Source organism: Microcaecilia unicolor, chromosome 8, assembly GCF_901765095.1.
Source record: "Microcaecilia unicolor chromosome 8, aMicUni1.1, whole genome shotgun sequence".
Classification (NCBI taxonomy): Eukaryota; Metazoa; Chordata; class Amphibia; order Gymnophiona; family Siphonopidae; genus Microcaecilia; species Microcaecilia unicolor.
The window spans coordinates 191,384,303-191,399,634 of NC_044038.1; the positions used below are offsets into that span (position 1 = coordinate 191,384,303).

Consider the following 15,332-nt stretch of genomic DNA (forward strand, 5'->3'; position numbering starts at 1 on the left):
CACAAAGACAGGATATATGCACCATAGACATTCAATATAGGCCTGAAAGGATGCCCATACTTAATCAAATTTATGCCCCCCCCCTTTTTTTTGCATCATTGCTGACAATTTTTCCATTTCAAATATTTGTATAACTCTTTTAAACCAGACGAGCAGCTATCAACTCACTTTCTTCTAAATTTTCAGCTTTATCTTCCCAGATAGATCAGTATTCAACTTGATTGAAAAACACAGGGCATTTCTGTTCTCGAGAAAAAGGCGGAACAAGCTGATAAAGATTTTCAGACTTATCACATAAACAGCTTTGTCTTATTAAGGATAAAGCGAATGCTACATACCTGTAGAGGGTATTCTCCGAGGACAGCAGGCTGATTGTTCTCACTGATGGGTGACGTCCACGGCAGCCCCTCCAATCGGAACTTCACTAGCAAAGGCCTTTGCTAGCGCATGCGTGGCTGTCTTCCCGCCCGAACCGGCTCGTGTTCGTCAGTCCCATATGTAGCAAGACAAAGACAAGGGAAGACACAACTCCAAAGGGGAGGCGGGCGGGTTTGTGAGAACAATCAGCCTGCTGTCCTCGGAGAATACCCTCTACAGGTATGTAGCATTCGCTTTCTCCGAGGACAAGCAGGCTGCTTGTTCTCACTGATGGGGTATCCCTAGCCCCCAGGCTCACTCAAAACAACAAACATGGTCAATTGGGCCTCACAACGGCGAGGACATAACTGAGATTGACTCTAACAACTTATCCAATTAACTGAGAAGTGGTAGCCTGGAACAGAATAAAAATTGGGCCTAGGGGGGTGGAGTTGGATTCTAAACCCCGAACAGATTCTGAAGCACTGACTGCCCGAACCGACTGTTGCGTCGGGTTATCCTGCTGCAGGCAGTAATGCGATGTGAATGTGTGGACAGATGACCACATCGCAGCTTTGCAAATCTCTTCAATAGTGGCTGACTTCAAGTGGGCCACTGAAGCTGCCATGGCTCTAACATTATGGAGCCGTGACATGACCCTCAAGAGCCAGCCCAGCCTGGGCATAAGTGAAGGCAATGCAATCTGGCTAGCCAATTAGAAATGGTGCGTTTCCCCACAGCCACTCCCCTCCTGTTGGGATCAAAAGAAACAAACAATTGGGCGGACTGTCTGTTGGGCTGTGTTCCGCTCCAGATAGAAGGCCATTGCTCTTTGCAGTCCAATGTGTGCAGCTGAACGTTCAGCAGGGCAGAGAATGAGGACGGGGAAAGAATGTTGGCAAGACAATTGACTGGTTCAGATGGAACTCCGACACTACCTTCGGCAAGAACTTAGGGTGAGTGCGGAGGACTACTCTGTTATGATGAAATTTGGTGTAAGAGGCCTGGGCTACCAGGGCCTGAAGCTCACTGACTCTACGAGCTGAAGTAACTGCCACCAAGAAAATGACCTTCCAGGTCAAGTACTTCAGATGGCAGGAGTTCAGTGGCTCAAAAGGAGGTTTCATCAGCTGGGTGAGAACGACATTGAGATCCCATGACACTGTAGGAGGTTTGACGGGGGGCTTTGACAAAAGCAAACCTCTCATGAAGCGAACAATTAAAGGCTGTCCTGAGATCGGCTTACCTTCCACACGGTAATGGTATGCACTGATTGTGCTAAGGTGAACCCTTACAGAGTTGGTCTTGAGACCAGACTCAGACAAGTGCAGAAGGTATTCAAGCAGGGTCTGTGTAGGACAGGAGCGAGAATCTAAGGCCTTGCTGTCACACCAGATGGCAAACCTCCTCCATAAAAAGAAGTAACTCCTCTTAGTGGAATCTTTCCTGGAAGCAAGCAAGACACGGGAGACACCCTCCGACAGACCCAAAGAGGCAAAGTCTACGCTCTCAACATCCAGGCCATGAGAGCCAGAGACTGGAGGTTGGGATGCAGAAGCGCCCCTTCGTTCTGGGTGATGAGGGTTGGAAAACACTCCAATCTCCACGGTTCTTTGGAGGACAACTCCAGAAGGATAGGGAACCAGATCTGACGCGGCCAAAAAGGAGTAATCAGAATCATGGTGCCTCGGTCTTGCTTGAGTTTCAACAAAGTCTTCCCCACCAGAGGTATGGGAGGATAAGCATACAGCAGGCCATCCCCCCAATCCAGGAGGAAGGCATCCGATGCCAGTCTGCCGTGGGCCTGAAGTCTGGAACAGAACTGAGGGACTTGTGGTTGGCTCGAGATGCAAAGAGATCTACCAAGGGGGTGCCCCACACCTGGAAGATCTGGCGCACTACTCTGGAGTTGAGCGACCACTCGTGAGGTTGCATAATCCTGCTCAACCTGTCGGCCAGGCTGTTGTTTACGCCTGCCAGATATGTGGCTTGGAGCAACATGCCGTGACGGTGAGCCCACAGCCACATGCTGACGGCCTCCTGACACAGGGGGCGAGATCCGGTGCCCCCCTGCTTGTTGATGTAATACATGGCAATCTGGTTGTCTGTCTGAATTTGGATAATTTGGTGGGACAGCCGATCTCTGAAAGCCTTCAGAGCGTTCCAGACCGCTCGTAACTCCAGGAGATTGATCTGCAGATCGCGTTCCTGGAGGGACCAGCTTCCCTGGGTGTGAAGCCCATCGACATGAGCTCCCCACCCCAGGAGAGACGCATTCGTAGTCAGCACTTTTTGCGGCTGAGGAATTTGGAAAGGGCGTCCCAGAGTCAAATTGGACCAAATCGTCCACCAATACAGGGATTTGAGAAAACTCGTGGACAGGTGGATCACGTCTTCTAGATCCCCAGCAGCTTGAAACCACTGGGAAGCTAGGGTCCATTGATCGCATGTGAAGACGAGCCATGGGAGTCACATGAACTGTGGAGGCCATGTGGCTAAGCAATCTCAACATCTGCCGAGCTGTGATCTGCTGAGACACTCGTACCCGGGAGACGAGGGACAACAGATTGTTGGCCCTTGTCTCCGGAAGATAGGCACGAGCCGTCCGAGAATCCAGCAGAGCTCCTATGAATTTGAGTCTCTGTACTGGGAGAAGATGGGACTTTGGATAATTTATCACAAACCCCAGTAGCTCCAGGAGTCGAATAGTCATCTGCATGGACTGTAGAGCTCCTGCCTTGGATGTGTTCTTCATCAGCCAATCATCGAGATAAGGGAACACATGCACTCCCAGCCTGCGAAGCGCTGCTGCTACTACAGCCAGGCACTTCGTGAACACCCTGGGCGCAGAGGCGAGCCCAAAGGGCTGGAAGTGACGTGCGCCCAGCTGAAATCGCAGATACTGCCTGTGAGCTGGCAATATCGGGATGTGTGTGTAGGTGTCCTTCAAGTCCAGAGAGCATAGCCAATCGTTTTCCTGAATCATGGGAAGAAGGGTGCCCAGGGAAAGCATCCTGAACTTTTCCTTGACCAGATATTTGTTCAGGGCCCTTAGGTCTAGGATGGGACGCATCCCCCCTGTTTTCTTTTCCACAAGGAAGTACCTGGAATAGAATCCCAGCCCTTCTTGCCCGGATGGCACGAGCTCGACCGCATTGGCGCTGAGAAGGGAGGAGAGTTCCTCTGCAAGTACCTGCTTGTGTTGGAAGCTGTAGGACTGAGCTCCCGGTGGGCAATTTGGAGGCTTTGAGGCCAAATTGAGGGTGTATCCTTGCCGGACTATTTGATGAACCCAACGGTCGGAGGTTATAAGAGGCCACCTTTGGTGAAAAACTTTCAACCTCCCCCCAACCGGCAGATCGCCCGGCACGGACACGTTGATGTCGGCTATGCTCTGCTGGAGCCAGTCAAAAGCTCGTCCCCTGCTTTTGCTGGGGAGCCGTGGGGCCTTGCTGAGGCACACGCTGCTGACGAGAGCGCGCGCGCTGGGGCTTAGCCTGGGCCGCAGGCTGTTGAGAAGGAGGATTGTACCTACGCTTACCAGAAGAGTAGGGAACAGCCCTCCTTCCCCCATAAAACGTCTACCTGAGGAGGTAGATGCTGAAGGCTGCCAGCGGGAGAACTTGTTGAAAGCGGTATCCCGCTGGTGGAGCTGTTCTACCACCTGTTCGACTTTCTCTCCAAAAATGTTGTCCGCTCGGCAAGAGGAGTCCGCAATCCGCTGCTGGATCCTATTCTCCAGGTCGGAGGCACGCAGCCATGAGAGTCTGCGCATCACCACACCTTGAGCAACGGCCCTGGACGCAACATCAAAGGTATCATATACCCCTCTGGCCAGGAATTTTCTGCATGCCTTCAGCAGCCTGACCACCTCCTGAAACGGCTTGGCTTGCTCAGGAGGGAGCTTGTCCACCAAGCCCGCCAACTGCTGCACATTGTTTCGCATATGGATGCTCATGTAGAGCTGGCTTGGCCACGAGCATAGAAGAATGGTAGGCCTTCCTCCCAAAGGAGTCTAAGGTTCTAGAGTCCTTGCCCGGGGGCGCCGAAGCATGCTCCCTAGAACTCTTAGCCTTCTTTAGGGCCAGATCCACCACACCAGAGTCGTGAGGCACCTGAGTGCGCATCAGCTCTGGGTCCCCATGGATCCGATACTGGGATTCGATCTTCTTGGGAATGTGGGGATTAGTTAGAGGCTTGGTCCAGTTCGCCAGCAATGTCTTTTTTAGGACATGATGCATGGGTACTGTGGACGCTTCCTTAGGTGGAGAAGGATAGTCCAAGACCTCAAACATTTCAGCCCTGGGCTCATCCTCCACGACTATCGGGAAGGGGATGGCCGTAGACATCTCCCGGACAAAGGCCACGAAAGACAGACTCTCGGGAGGAGAAAGCTGCCTTTCAGGGTAGGGAGTGGGATCAGGAGGAAGGCCATCAGACTCCTCGTCAGAGAAATATCTGATGTCCTCCTCCTCCTCCCACGAGGCCTCACCATCGGTATCAGACACAAGTTCCCGAACCTGTGTCTGAAGCCGTGCCCGACTAGACTCCGTGGAAACACGGCCACGGTGGGAGCGTCGAGAGGTAGACTCCCTCGCCAGCACCGACAAAGCTCCCTCCACCGACGTCGTCGGGGAGTCTTCCTGGGAGGCGGCCGCAGCCGGTACCGTAAGCGGTACCGATGTCGGAGACCTCACCCCGGGCAAAGGGCCAGCCGGCACCTCACTTGACGGTACCGGTGGCGCAGGCACCCCCGGTACCAGAGGGGAAGGGCGCAACAGCTCTCCCAGGATCTCTGGGAGAACGGCCCGGAGACTCTCGTGCAGAGCGGCTGTGGAGAAAGACATGGAAGCTGATGCAGGCGTCGAGGTCAGAGTCTGTTCCGGGCGTGGAGGCGGTTCCGGGCTGTCCAAGGTGGAGCGCATCGACACCTCCTGAACAGAGGGTGAGCGGTCCTCCTGGTGCCGATGCCTACTGGGTGCCGACTCCCTCGGTGACCCAGAGCTCTCGGTACCGATGCGGGAAGGAGACCGGTGTTGATGCTTCTTTGATTTCTTCAAACGAAGCATGTCACCGGAGCTTCCTGGTACCGATGAGGAGGACGTAGAATCCAACCGTCTCTTCCTCGGGGCCGAGGCCGAAGAAGGTCGGTCTCGGGGGGGCTGTACCGCAGGAGCCCTCAGGGCAGGAGGAGACCCACCCGAAGGCTCACCGCCACCAGCAGGGGAATGGACAGCCCTCACCTGCACTCCAGTCGAAGCACCACCGTCCGACGACATCAGCAACAGCGGAGGTCCCGGTACCACCGACACCGACGCAGCCTTCCAATGTCTCAGTACCGATGATGCAGAGGGTCGAAACCTCGATGCCGTCGATGCCGAGGTAGAAGACTTCGATGCTGTCGACGTCGATGCACTCGATGCCTCTGGTGCTGTTGTCATCGAAGAGCCCGAGAACAACACGTTCCACTGGGCCAATCTCGCTACCTGAGTCCTCTTCTGTAAAAGAGCACAAAGACTACAGGCCTGCGGGCGGTGCCCAGCCCCCAGACACTGAAGACATGAAGCGTGCCTATCAGTGAGCGACATTACCCGGGCGCACTGGGTGCACTTCTTGAAGCCGCTGGGAGACTTCAATGACATGGGCGGAAAAATCACGCCGGCGAAATCAAAATTCGCGTGGTGACAAAGGGCACCAAAAATAAGGGAGAGAGAAAAAACCCGTACCGAGGCCACAAAAAAGGCCTACCCCAAAAGCGAAAGGAAACTTACGCCGGGGAAACAAACTGGACACACGGGAAGGGACAAAGACCAAGGTCTCTCTTTTTTTTTTTTTTTTTTTTTTTTTTTTTTTTTAGCGAAATCACGAAGACGCGCGAGGGTCAAGAGGGGCACGAAACGGCGGCAAAACACGACCGTCCCGAGCGCGGACAAAAGAAGACTGACGAACACGAGCCGGTTCGGGCGGGAAGACGGCCGCGCATGCACGGTGCGCATGGGCGCGCGAGAGCTAGCAAAGGCCTTTGCTAGTGAAGTTCCGATTGGAGGGGCTGCCGTGGACGTCACCCATCAGTGAGAACAAGCAGCCTGCTTGTCCTCGGAGAATACCTTAATTCATAAGTTAGAAAATTTGGAAAATGCGCTTAGAAGAAAATCATTGTGGTTTATAAATTTTCTAAAAATACCTTCAATTGCTCCTCTTATAACTTTCAAATGCTATCAGGGGCATTTTCGAAAGAGAAAGGCGCCCATCTTCCAACACAAATCGGAAGATGGGTGTCCTTCTCTCAGGGTCGCCTAAATCGGCATAATTGAAAGCAGATTTTGGGCACCCTCAACTGCATTCCGTCGCAGGGACGACCAAAGTTCCTGGGGGCGTGTCAGCAGTGTACCGAAGGTGGGATGGGGGCGTGCTTAAGAGATGGGCGTCCTCGGTCGATAATGGAAAAAAAGTCATCCCTGACGAGCATTTGGCCGACTTGGTCTATTTTTTTTCACGACCAAACCTCTAAAAGGTGCCTGAACTGACCAGATGACCACCAAAGGGAATCGGGGATCACCTCCCCTTGCTCCCCCAGTGGTCACCAACCCCCTCCCATCCTAAAAAAAATTTTTTTTAAACATTTTTTCCAGCCTCTATACCAGCCTCAAATGTCATACCCAGCTCCATCACAGCAGTATGCAGGTCCCTGGAGCAGTTTTAATGGGTACTGCAGTGCACTTCAGGCAGGCGGACCCAGGCCCATTCCCCCCCTCCCTACCTGTTACACTTGTGGTGGTAAATGTGAGCCCTCCAAAACCCACTGTACCCACATGTAGGTGCCCCCCTTCATCCCTAAGGGCTATGGTAGTGGTGTACAGTTGTGGGGAGTGGGTTTTGGGGGGGGGGTGTTTGGGGGACTCAGCACCCAAGGTAAGGGAGCTATGCACCTGGGAGCAATTTGTGAAGTCCACTGCAGTGCCCCCTAGGGTGCCCAGTTGGTGTCCTGGCATGTCAGGGGGACCACTGCACGACGACTGCTGGCTCCTCTCACGACCAAATGCTTTGGATTTGGTTGTTTTTGAGATGGGCGTCCTGTTTCAATTATCAGCAAAAATCGAGGTCGCCCATCTCTTAGGTTGACCTAAATGTGGAGATTTGGGAGTTCCCGACTGTATTATCGAAACGAAAGATGGACGCCCATCTTGTTTCGATAATACAGGATGCCCCACCCCTTCACCGGGATGTCCTTAGAGATGGTCGTCCCCCTTCGATTATGCCCCTCCATATGTTAGAAATTCTAAAAATTCCAGAGTAATCTTTTCCTCCTGTTGCAAAGATAGATTATGTTCTGTCTTTGAAGAAAGATTTTTCTCAACCTTTTGCCGCTGAGTCTGAAGTTTATTTTGATCAGTTGAATTTGGCTCAAACTCTGGAGGATGAAACATGCCATGAAACCTGCTACTTTGATAGTAACTTTTGGTTTTGGATCCAGACCAAGACTGGTTGCTTAAATGTTTTTTTTTTTTTTCCCGTCACCAAGATGTCTTATTTCTGAATTGTAAAGTCAAGAGTTTTCCTTGATGTGGTAAGGTCAACAACACAGAAGCGACACCAGCAATTCCTGAAATTGAGACCTAGAGTACAATACTTGGGAGCACTTTTTTTTGGCTAAACTTTCCTTGTAAATGTGTTATAAAGTTGAACTCAGTGAAATATGTTTTCTTTGATCCAGGTCATTTGATCACTTTTTTGGATTCTAAATGTGCTGTGTCTTCTCTTCACCACTCTTCTAAGTCAGTAATAACTACTCTATAGCATAGTTAGAAGCCTGATGTTTGCTTCCTTACCTTTTCCACTGTTTACCTTAAATTGTACCTTGCTTTCTCCTTCTTTTTTGTGGATTTTACATTTGAGGCAAAATAATATCTTATATAATTTTTCCTACTGTAGTCTATTGATAGATCATGTGATTGTCTTCAAATTTATTTCTATATCAAGAGTACTCTTGGAATTTATTTTGAAAATGCTAATACAAATTTTTTAAAGGTATCATTTTATTTTCTATATTTTGTATTATTTCTATTTATTACCTTCACACATAGAATTTCTATCCATAAGGGTTCTCTGTTACCGTTTCCTGATGAATTATTTTTAGACTCGATTCCCTAACATATACTCCACCCCTGCCCCTATTTGATCCTCCCTCTCATTGCGATATAATTTGTAGCCTGGTAACACAATGTCCCATTGGTAATCCTCCTTCCAGAAATATGAGATGCCTATTCTATCTAACTCTTCATTTAGTGGTATATACTCTAGTCCTATGAACTGCTATGTAGCTTGCATATACAAACAGAAAAACACACTTTGAAGTGCCTGTATACAAATTCTATAAGCTTAAAAAAATAAGAGTTAATTTGCAATATTTATTCTGCTCTCCCCTTAAAGGCTCCTCACTTCGTTGCAAGTAACCTCTCTATTGCGATGTCCTAATTTTCCTGTTTTGATAGTATCCTTCAAAGATACCTCACTACGAACCATGCACTCCTGAGTGAATGTTGGCTTTCCCCAGATTCTAGTTGCAAATCCTCAACAAGTGGAGCTCCCTAGCGTTCAACAAAAAAGAGAAAAAAATGTCACTGCCAACAAGCAGATACAGAATTGTTTTTGTTAAAAAGCCCTGTTAGTTTAGTATTTTATTTTTTTCTTTTTCCTAATGAAAGCAACCTGGAAATCCAAAGAAAAAGAACATGGGGAATGGAGTTGGATTCTAAGCCTCAAAGAGATTTCATTGTAACATAGTAAATGACGGCAGATAAAGACCTGAACGGTCCATCCAGTCTGCCCAACAAAGATGAACTCATTTTACATGGTATGTGTTACTTTATATGTATACCCAAGTTTGATTTGTCCCTTGCCTTTCTCAGGGCACAGACCGTAGAAGCCCCTTAAAATTTACACTCCAGCCCATCCCTATCTATTCAGTCACTATCAGGGCGTAGACCATAGAAGTCTGCCCAGCTCCCATTTTGTTTCCCAAATTACCGGTGTTGCCACCAAATCTCTGCTAAGATTCCATGGAACCATTCCTTTTAAACTGGATTCCTTTGTGTTTATCCCACGCATGTTTGAATTCCATTACCGTTTTCATCTCCACCACCTCCCGCAGGAGGGCATTCCACATATCCACCACCCTCTCCATGGAAAAATACTTCCTGACATTAGTCCTGAGTCTGCCCCCCTTCAACCTCAATTCATGTCCTCTAGTTCTACCGCCTTCACGTCTCCGAAAAAGGTTCATTTGTGGATTAATACCTTTCAAATATTTGAAGTCTGTATCATGTCACCCCTGTTTTCTCCTTTCCTCTAAGGTATACATGTTCAGGTCAGCAAGTCTCTCCCCATACAGTTTGCAGCACAAATCCCATAACCATTTTTGTAGCTTTTCTTTGCACCACTTCCAGTCTTTTTACATCTTTAGAAAGATACGGCCTCCAAAACTGAACACAATACTCCAAGTGGGGCCTCACCAATGACTTGTAGAGGGCATCAACACCTCCTTTCTTCTGCTGTTATGCCCTCCTCTCACAGCCTAGCATCCTTATGGCCACGGGCCGTCCGCCATGTCACATTGTTTCTTCACCCTTAGATCCTCAGACACCAACACCCCAAGGTCTCTCTCCTGAGTCAATCTTACTAATCTCTCCCCTCCTATTCAGTATCTCTTTTGGGTTTCTGCACCCCAAGTGCATCACTCTACATTTAGTGGCATTAATGTTTAACTATTCAATTAATACCAGAATTGCATATATGCATTACCTCAACAGGATTTTTTTATTCTATTTTTAATTATTTTTATTATGCAGTGGCTCAGTATGTGCTTGCTGTGCCTATACCTTTGCCACGGGGATTAACTAGCACTTGAACTTCAAAACATCACAGCACTGGGCCTACCTACCTTTGCCACCTATGTTAAATGCTGTTAGTTCTATACAATAAAAAAACCCCAAATAATTCTGTCCACTTATCTCAAATCCACAAAAGAGGGGGCTTCCAATGTAACTTGTATTGAAGATAGGACCCTTGTAGTGTTGTGCTGTTAGTGGCCATGGCTATCATTCACCCTGTCTGTGCTTTGTGATTTAAAAAGCGATTCTGAAGATTGAGTGTCGTTCCCAACGTGAGATCACGTTCACCATTACAGGCGTTTTCAGGAGAATGTATGTTCAATGCTCTAAAAAACTGTTTAAATTAAACACAGAACTAGTTCAACTAAACTTTACATAACTATTACTCAATAATCAATATATAGTTATTACCTTACACACTTTTCTCTTTGAATTTAAATATCGGCTTGCTGGGAGGTGGAATAGCCACAAGCTCCACCCTGCAAGCAATTGCCTAAATGTCGAGTTTTATACTAATCCTCCAGCTGACTGAATTCAGAACCCCCCCCAGCGTATGTGTACTTGTGCCAAAACCACATATTCAAATCTGATATCAGATGTGTTGTTGTCCCCAATGATCAACCAATGGAGCTTCCCTCTTGTTGATTCAAAGATTACTGATGTGCTTTCCTATACGCTGCTTGCATTTGGTTTGGCCTATATACCATTGCGAACATGGACATCTAATCCCATACACAACTTGAGCTGTATTACAATCTGTATGCCCTCGTAAAGTATCTAGTACCAGTTTTTGGATTGATAATTGTTTGTGTCTCCATATGGACAATAAACACCGTGTGTGACCATCATTGTCAGCCCTTGTACAAGGTCTACTATAACGGAAAATGGATAACATTTCACCCATATTTTTAGCCCTTTTAAACGATATTTGAGGTCTATTGATCAACTGAGGGTGTAGGTGCAATATAGGCCAATGTTTATGAATAATCCTGGTCACTTCATTTCGGTTGGAATAAGGGAGAACACAGTGAATGTTACTTTGTGGGTTCTTATCTTTTATACGAGGAGCTAGCAGCCACTGTCTGTGTGCATTCTGTGACCTTTTATGTGCTTTTCTTATAATCCGAGGCGAGTATCCACGTTGTCTGAATTTCATTGTCATTTGCTGAGCTTGTTGATCAAACGTATTGTGATCACTACATAATCGCTTAACTCGCAGAAATTGTGCACCAGGGATGCCATTTTTCAAAGATAGAGGATGACAGAATTATTTGTTTTTTTTATTGTATAGAACTAACAGCATTTAACATAGGTGGCAAAGGTAGATAGGCCCAGTGCTGTGACGTTGAAGTGCTGGTTAGTTACCATGGCAAAAGCACCCAGAGCCCAGATATTTGACCCTGAAAACATATGTGCACTGCATTCTATTGTACAGAAAAGTAGCAACCTACTGGTTGATATTCAAATGATTTAACCAGCTGGAAATGCACGCTGACCGGTTAAATCGTTTGTTCAGGGCTACCTGCTAATTTTCAGTGGCACTTAACCGGTTATCGCCACTGAAAATTAGAAGTTAGCACATAAGTGAAAACCAGCAATTGGGGAGGGGGGTGGGTGCACATTCTGGGGGCAGAGCCAGCAGTTGGCCAGTTAAATGTCAATATTCAGCACTAAACTTGCCAGCATAACTGCATAATACAAAGTCATACCTTTATGCGGTAACCCATAGCCGCTTAAGTTCTGAATATTGACTTAACTGGCTATGTGTTACCCATCTCCACATAAATCGGATCTTCAATACTGAAGCCCAGGCCAGCATTGAATAGCTAGGGGCAGTCAGCAAAATGCTCACCGTCACCAGCTGAATATTTACCCCCTATTCTCTAACTCTGCTCCCTATACCCAAAACCTGTTCTGGAATATTCTGGCCTTTTCTTTTGGGTCTGCTTATTTCTGTTTGTTCCTGTAAGTTTCCACTGATAGTTACAAGACAGGAATTTCTGGCTGACCACAAACTGACAAGACCATTGTCATAACATCCCAACCAACTATCTTGTTTGCAAAACAAACTGACCAGACCCCCCCAACTGTTAGCAGAGGTGTGGCAAGGACACTAAGTCCCTATCACAGGTCTCCTATGTACTTGCAGGATTGCTGATTGGGTGATATATGTAACATAGTAATGCCACACTGGGAAAAGACCAAGGGTCCATCAAGCCCAGCATCCTGTCCACGACAGCGACCAATCCAAGCTTCCTTTGTGATGGGAAGAGTATATAAGTAACTGCTCATCTAAAGAGGACTCTGAAATAGTCAGGATGGCAGGAGAGCTTCATGTCCTTGCCACAGTCTATCTCGGGGGGGGGGGGGGGGGGATAGAAACTAATTCTCTATAGCTATGAATCTTTCTTTCATTCTTTCTTTGCCTTCTCTCTGTTCTGTGACCTTTGTATGAGGAACAAACATTTCTTCCTTCTTCATATAATTAGTCTAATTACTTATAATTACCAGAGGTACTGATGTTAGATTTTGTAAGTTTGTTATAACTTGAAAACTGATGTCTGATGCTGTGCTGGTGGGTGAGTAATTAAAAAGACTTAATTCTCTCTAATTCCTGTACATTTTTTCTATAATATTTGATAAAATTTCATAAGTGTTTTAGCAAATAGCAAACCAAATTGCGCAGCATAGTACCCCCCCCCCCCCCCACGAGACTCATCCAAGCCCTCATGCTGTGCACATTCCTTCAAATGCAAACATCACAGACAGCTTCTAATAAGACCCCACAATAAAAAAATGTAACAATCGGTCCTTTATATTTTCCACCTGTTAAGTAAAGATAACAAGATTTAAGTATGCAGGGACACGACTACACTGACACCTAGGAGCACAAAAGCACCTTTCATACAATGGACAGGATCCTGCTTTCTTTCCCTATGTCCCATACTGGTTCTTTCAAACTTTTCAGATAGTTTAGATGCTGGGATTGAATTAGAAACCCCAAACAGAAAGATGCACATAGAAGTGGTGGGGGAGGGAAGTCTTAGTCCAACTGCAGGAAGGGGGCCCCTGGTCTGACTCAGACATGTGGTTGTAAGGGCTTTTTACAGAGAGTATACCTGGCCATACCAAGGATCACAGCTGTGGAGTTTCTAGGTCATACCAAGGTTTTTAAATCTTACTGAAGTGCACAGCCTTTAAAAGTGCGGGAGAGACTGAGTCCACAGTCAACTATGGGGTGGGGCTAAACTGAGATGCACTGCTATGGGTTAGGTTCGAGAAGTTGGTTATGAGACATACTGTTGTAAGGATCCATAATCTCTCTATGGTCAGACCAAGGCACAGAGCTACAAGGAGGGGCACCTGATCAGTTCAAGTGCACAGTTGCTAGGGTGAAGTTGGCTCAAGGCTCGGAAGATGAGAAAGGTTCGTCCAAACAGATGGGTCAAGGCATGAAGCTGTGGGGAGGAGGCAAGCACCAAAGAGAAATGACGTACTAGGCACAGAGATGCAGAGAGGGGAATGACAGTCCACTCAAGACGCTGAACTGTGAGGGGAAGCGGGAAGAGATATGAAGGAGTCTGCTCAAGCTGCTCAGCTGCAGTAGGGGATGAAGAGTTAATTTTCTTTTTTCTCAGATTCCTTCTTTTCTTGCTTGGAGTCTCCGGCCACCTCTTTCGGGCTCTCCTCATACCTAGCACACAAAGTAAAGTTATGCAACATTACAAGTCTAGCACGCAGCCTCTGCCACATGCAATACCGAGGAAGGTGGTCAGATAGAGCCATGTTCCAGTGTAGTGCTCAAAGGTCACATATATAGATCCTGCCACTTGCATTCATGAGCAGGGGACTTGAAGGCTTGAAATCAGATAAGAACTCATTTGTTGTACATACACTTGAGGCTCACGTCTCAAAGATAACAAAAGGACCTGGTTCTACTGTCAGTTTTTGTCCACTTTTCTCTTAAAATCCATCTGCATTAGTCACACCTGTCCACTGATGTTTCACTTATGATGGAAAGACAGAGGAATGCAGTGCAGGAGACTGAAGAAATGGGGTAGATGAAGGGACATGTGGCAAGAGCATGACGATGAGGTAGGAGATGCTGCAGGAGTTCAATTGGGGGAGGGAGGGGCCTACCTGGCCAACAAGAAAATTAAAGCAAGAAAGAGTGAAGATGCCATTGCTACATGGTGCTGGTGTTGAGCTGCCGACGTCGGCGGGGTGAAACCGGTTTCTGCTGCATGGAGTCAGCAAGGCTTGCAGGAGAGCTGGATACGCTGGGAAAATGACTGAGCCGTGGTGTATGGGGCAAGACTTCAGCAGAAGATTCATAGCTGTAAGCAAGGCAATGAATCAAGGGAAAGAAGGGAAAACCAGGAAAGGACAGTGTGTGAAAGGAAAAGTAAGGGGAGGAGGTGGGGAAGTGGAGAGAAGAGAGAAAAAAAATTGAAAACAGATGTTTGGAACTGGTCACAAATTGACTGCAAAAATGTTCAGCTACCATCTGCCTGGTCCTGTAAGCTTGCTGGGGTGCCCTCCCTGAAAATAGAGAAACACTCAACAAGTGCTAATAGTTCCAAAAAGTGCATGGAATTAAACATTTACATCTTATTCATCAGTTGTTTTTGCCTCTTTTCTTGGGGGGGGAGGGGGAGGGGGATATGAATTTCTGTTTTTTTTTTCTAAATGTTATAAACTTGAGTTTTGCTAGAATACTAGTTTTACAATCGAACAGAATAAAAAAAAAAAAACCCAGCTCAGTTAGGTAGATATGGGCAAGTTGTGATGCACAGGAGGCTTCTATCTAGCTCACAGTAGCAAAGACCCTGCAGTATGGTATCCATAAGCAATACTGATGCCTTGTACTACCACCTGAATTTCTGTGGGACCTCACACCACTCCTGAACTTGAGTAAAGGACCCCTGGTTCCTTGCTCTTGTAACTCTGGTAAGGGACTGTCCCAATTCTTAGCTGCTCCATTGGTGCTTTTCCTCCCTTGATCTGGACCCAGTCCACCAGCGTGGCTCTAGGGGCCAAAGTTAGCAACCCCTGCATAGGGGTCTTTAGACTCAGATATGCAGG

The 15,332-nt window shown here is 47.4% G+C and overlaps 1 protein-coding gene across 1 annotated transcript in view; it reads right to left on the bottom strand.

The window, feature by feature from the left end:
* Positions 1 to 14,016: 14,016 nt before the first annotated feature.
* The window catches only part of HM13 (histocompatibility minor 13), a 98,192-nt gene continuing 96,876 nt past the window's right edge, over positions 14,017 to 15,332 (bottom strand). The window contains exon 12 of the mRNA XM_030211781.1: positions 14,017 to 14,584. Within this exon, the coding sequence (XP_030067641.1) occupies positions 14,434 to 14,584 (151 nt within the window). The 3' untranslated portion in view covers positions 14,017 to 14,433. The remainder of the gene's footprint in view (positions 14,585 to 15,332) is intronic.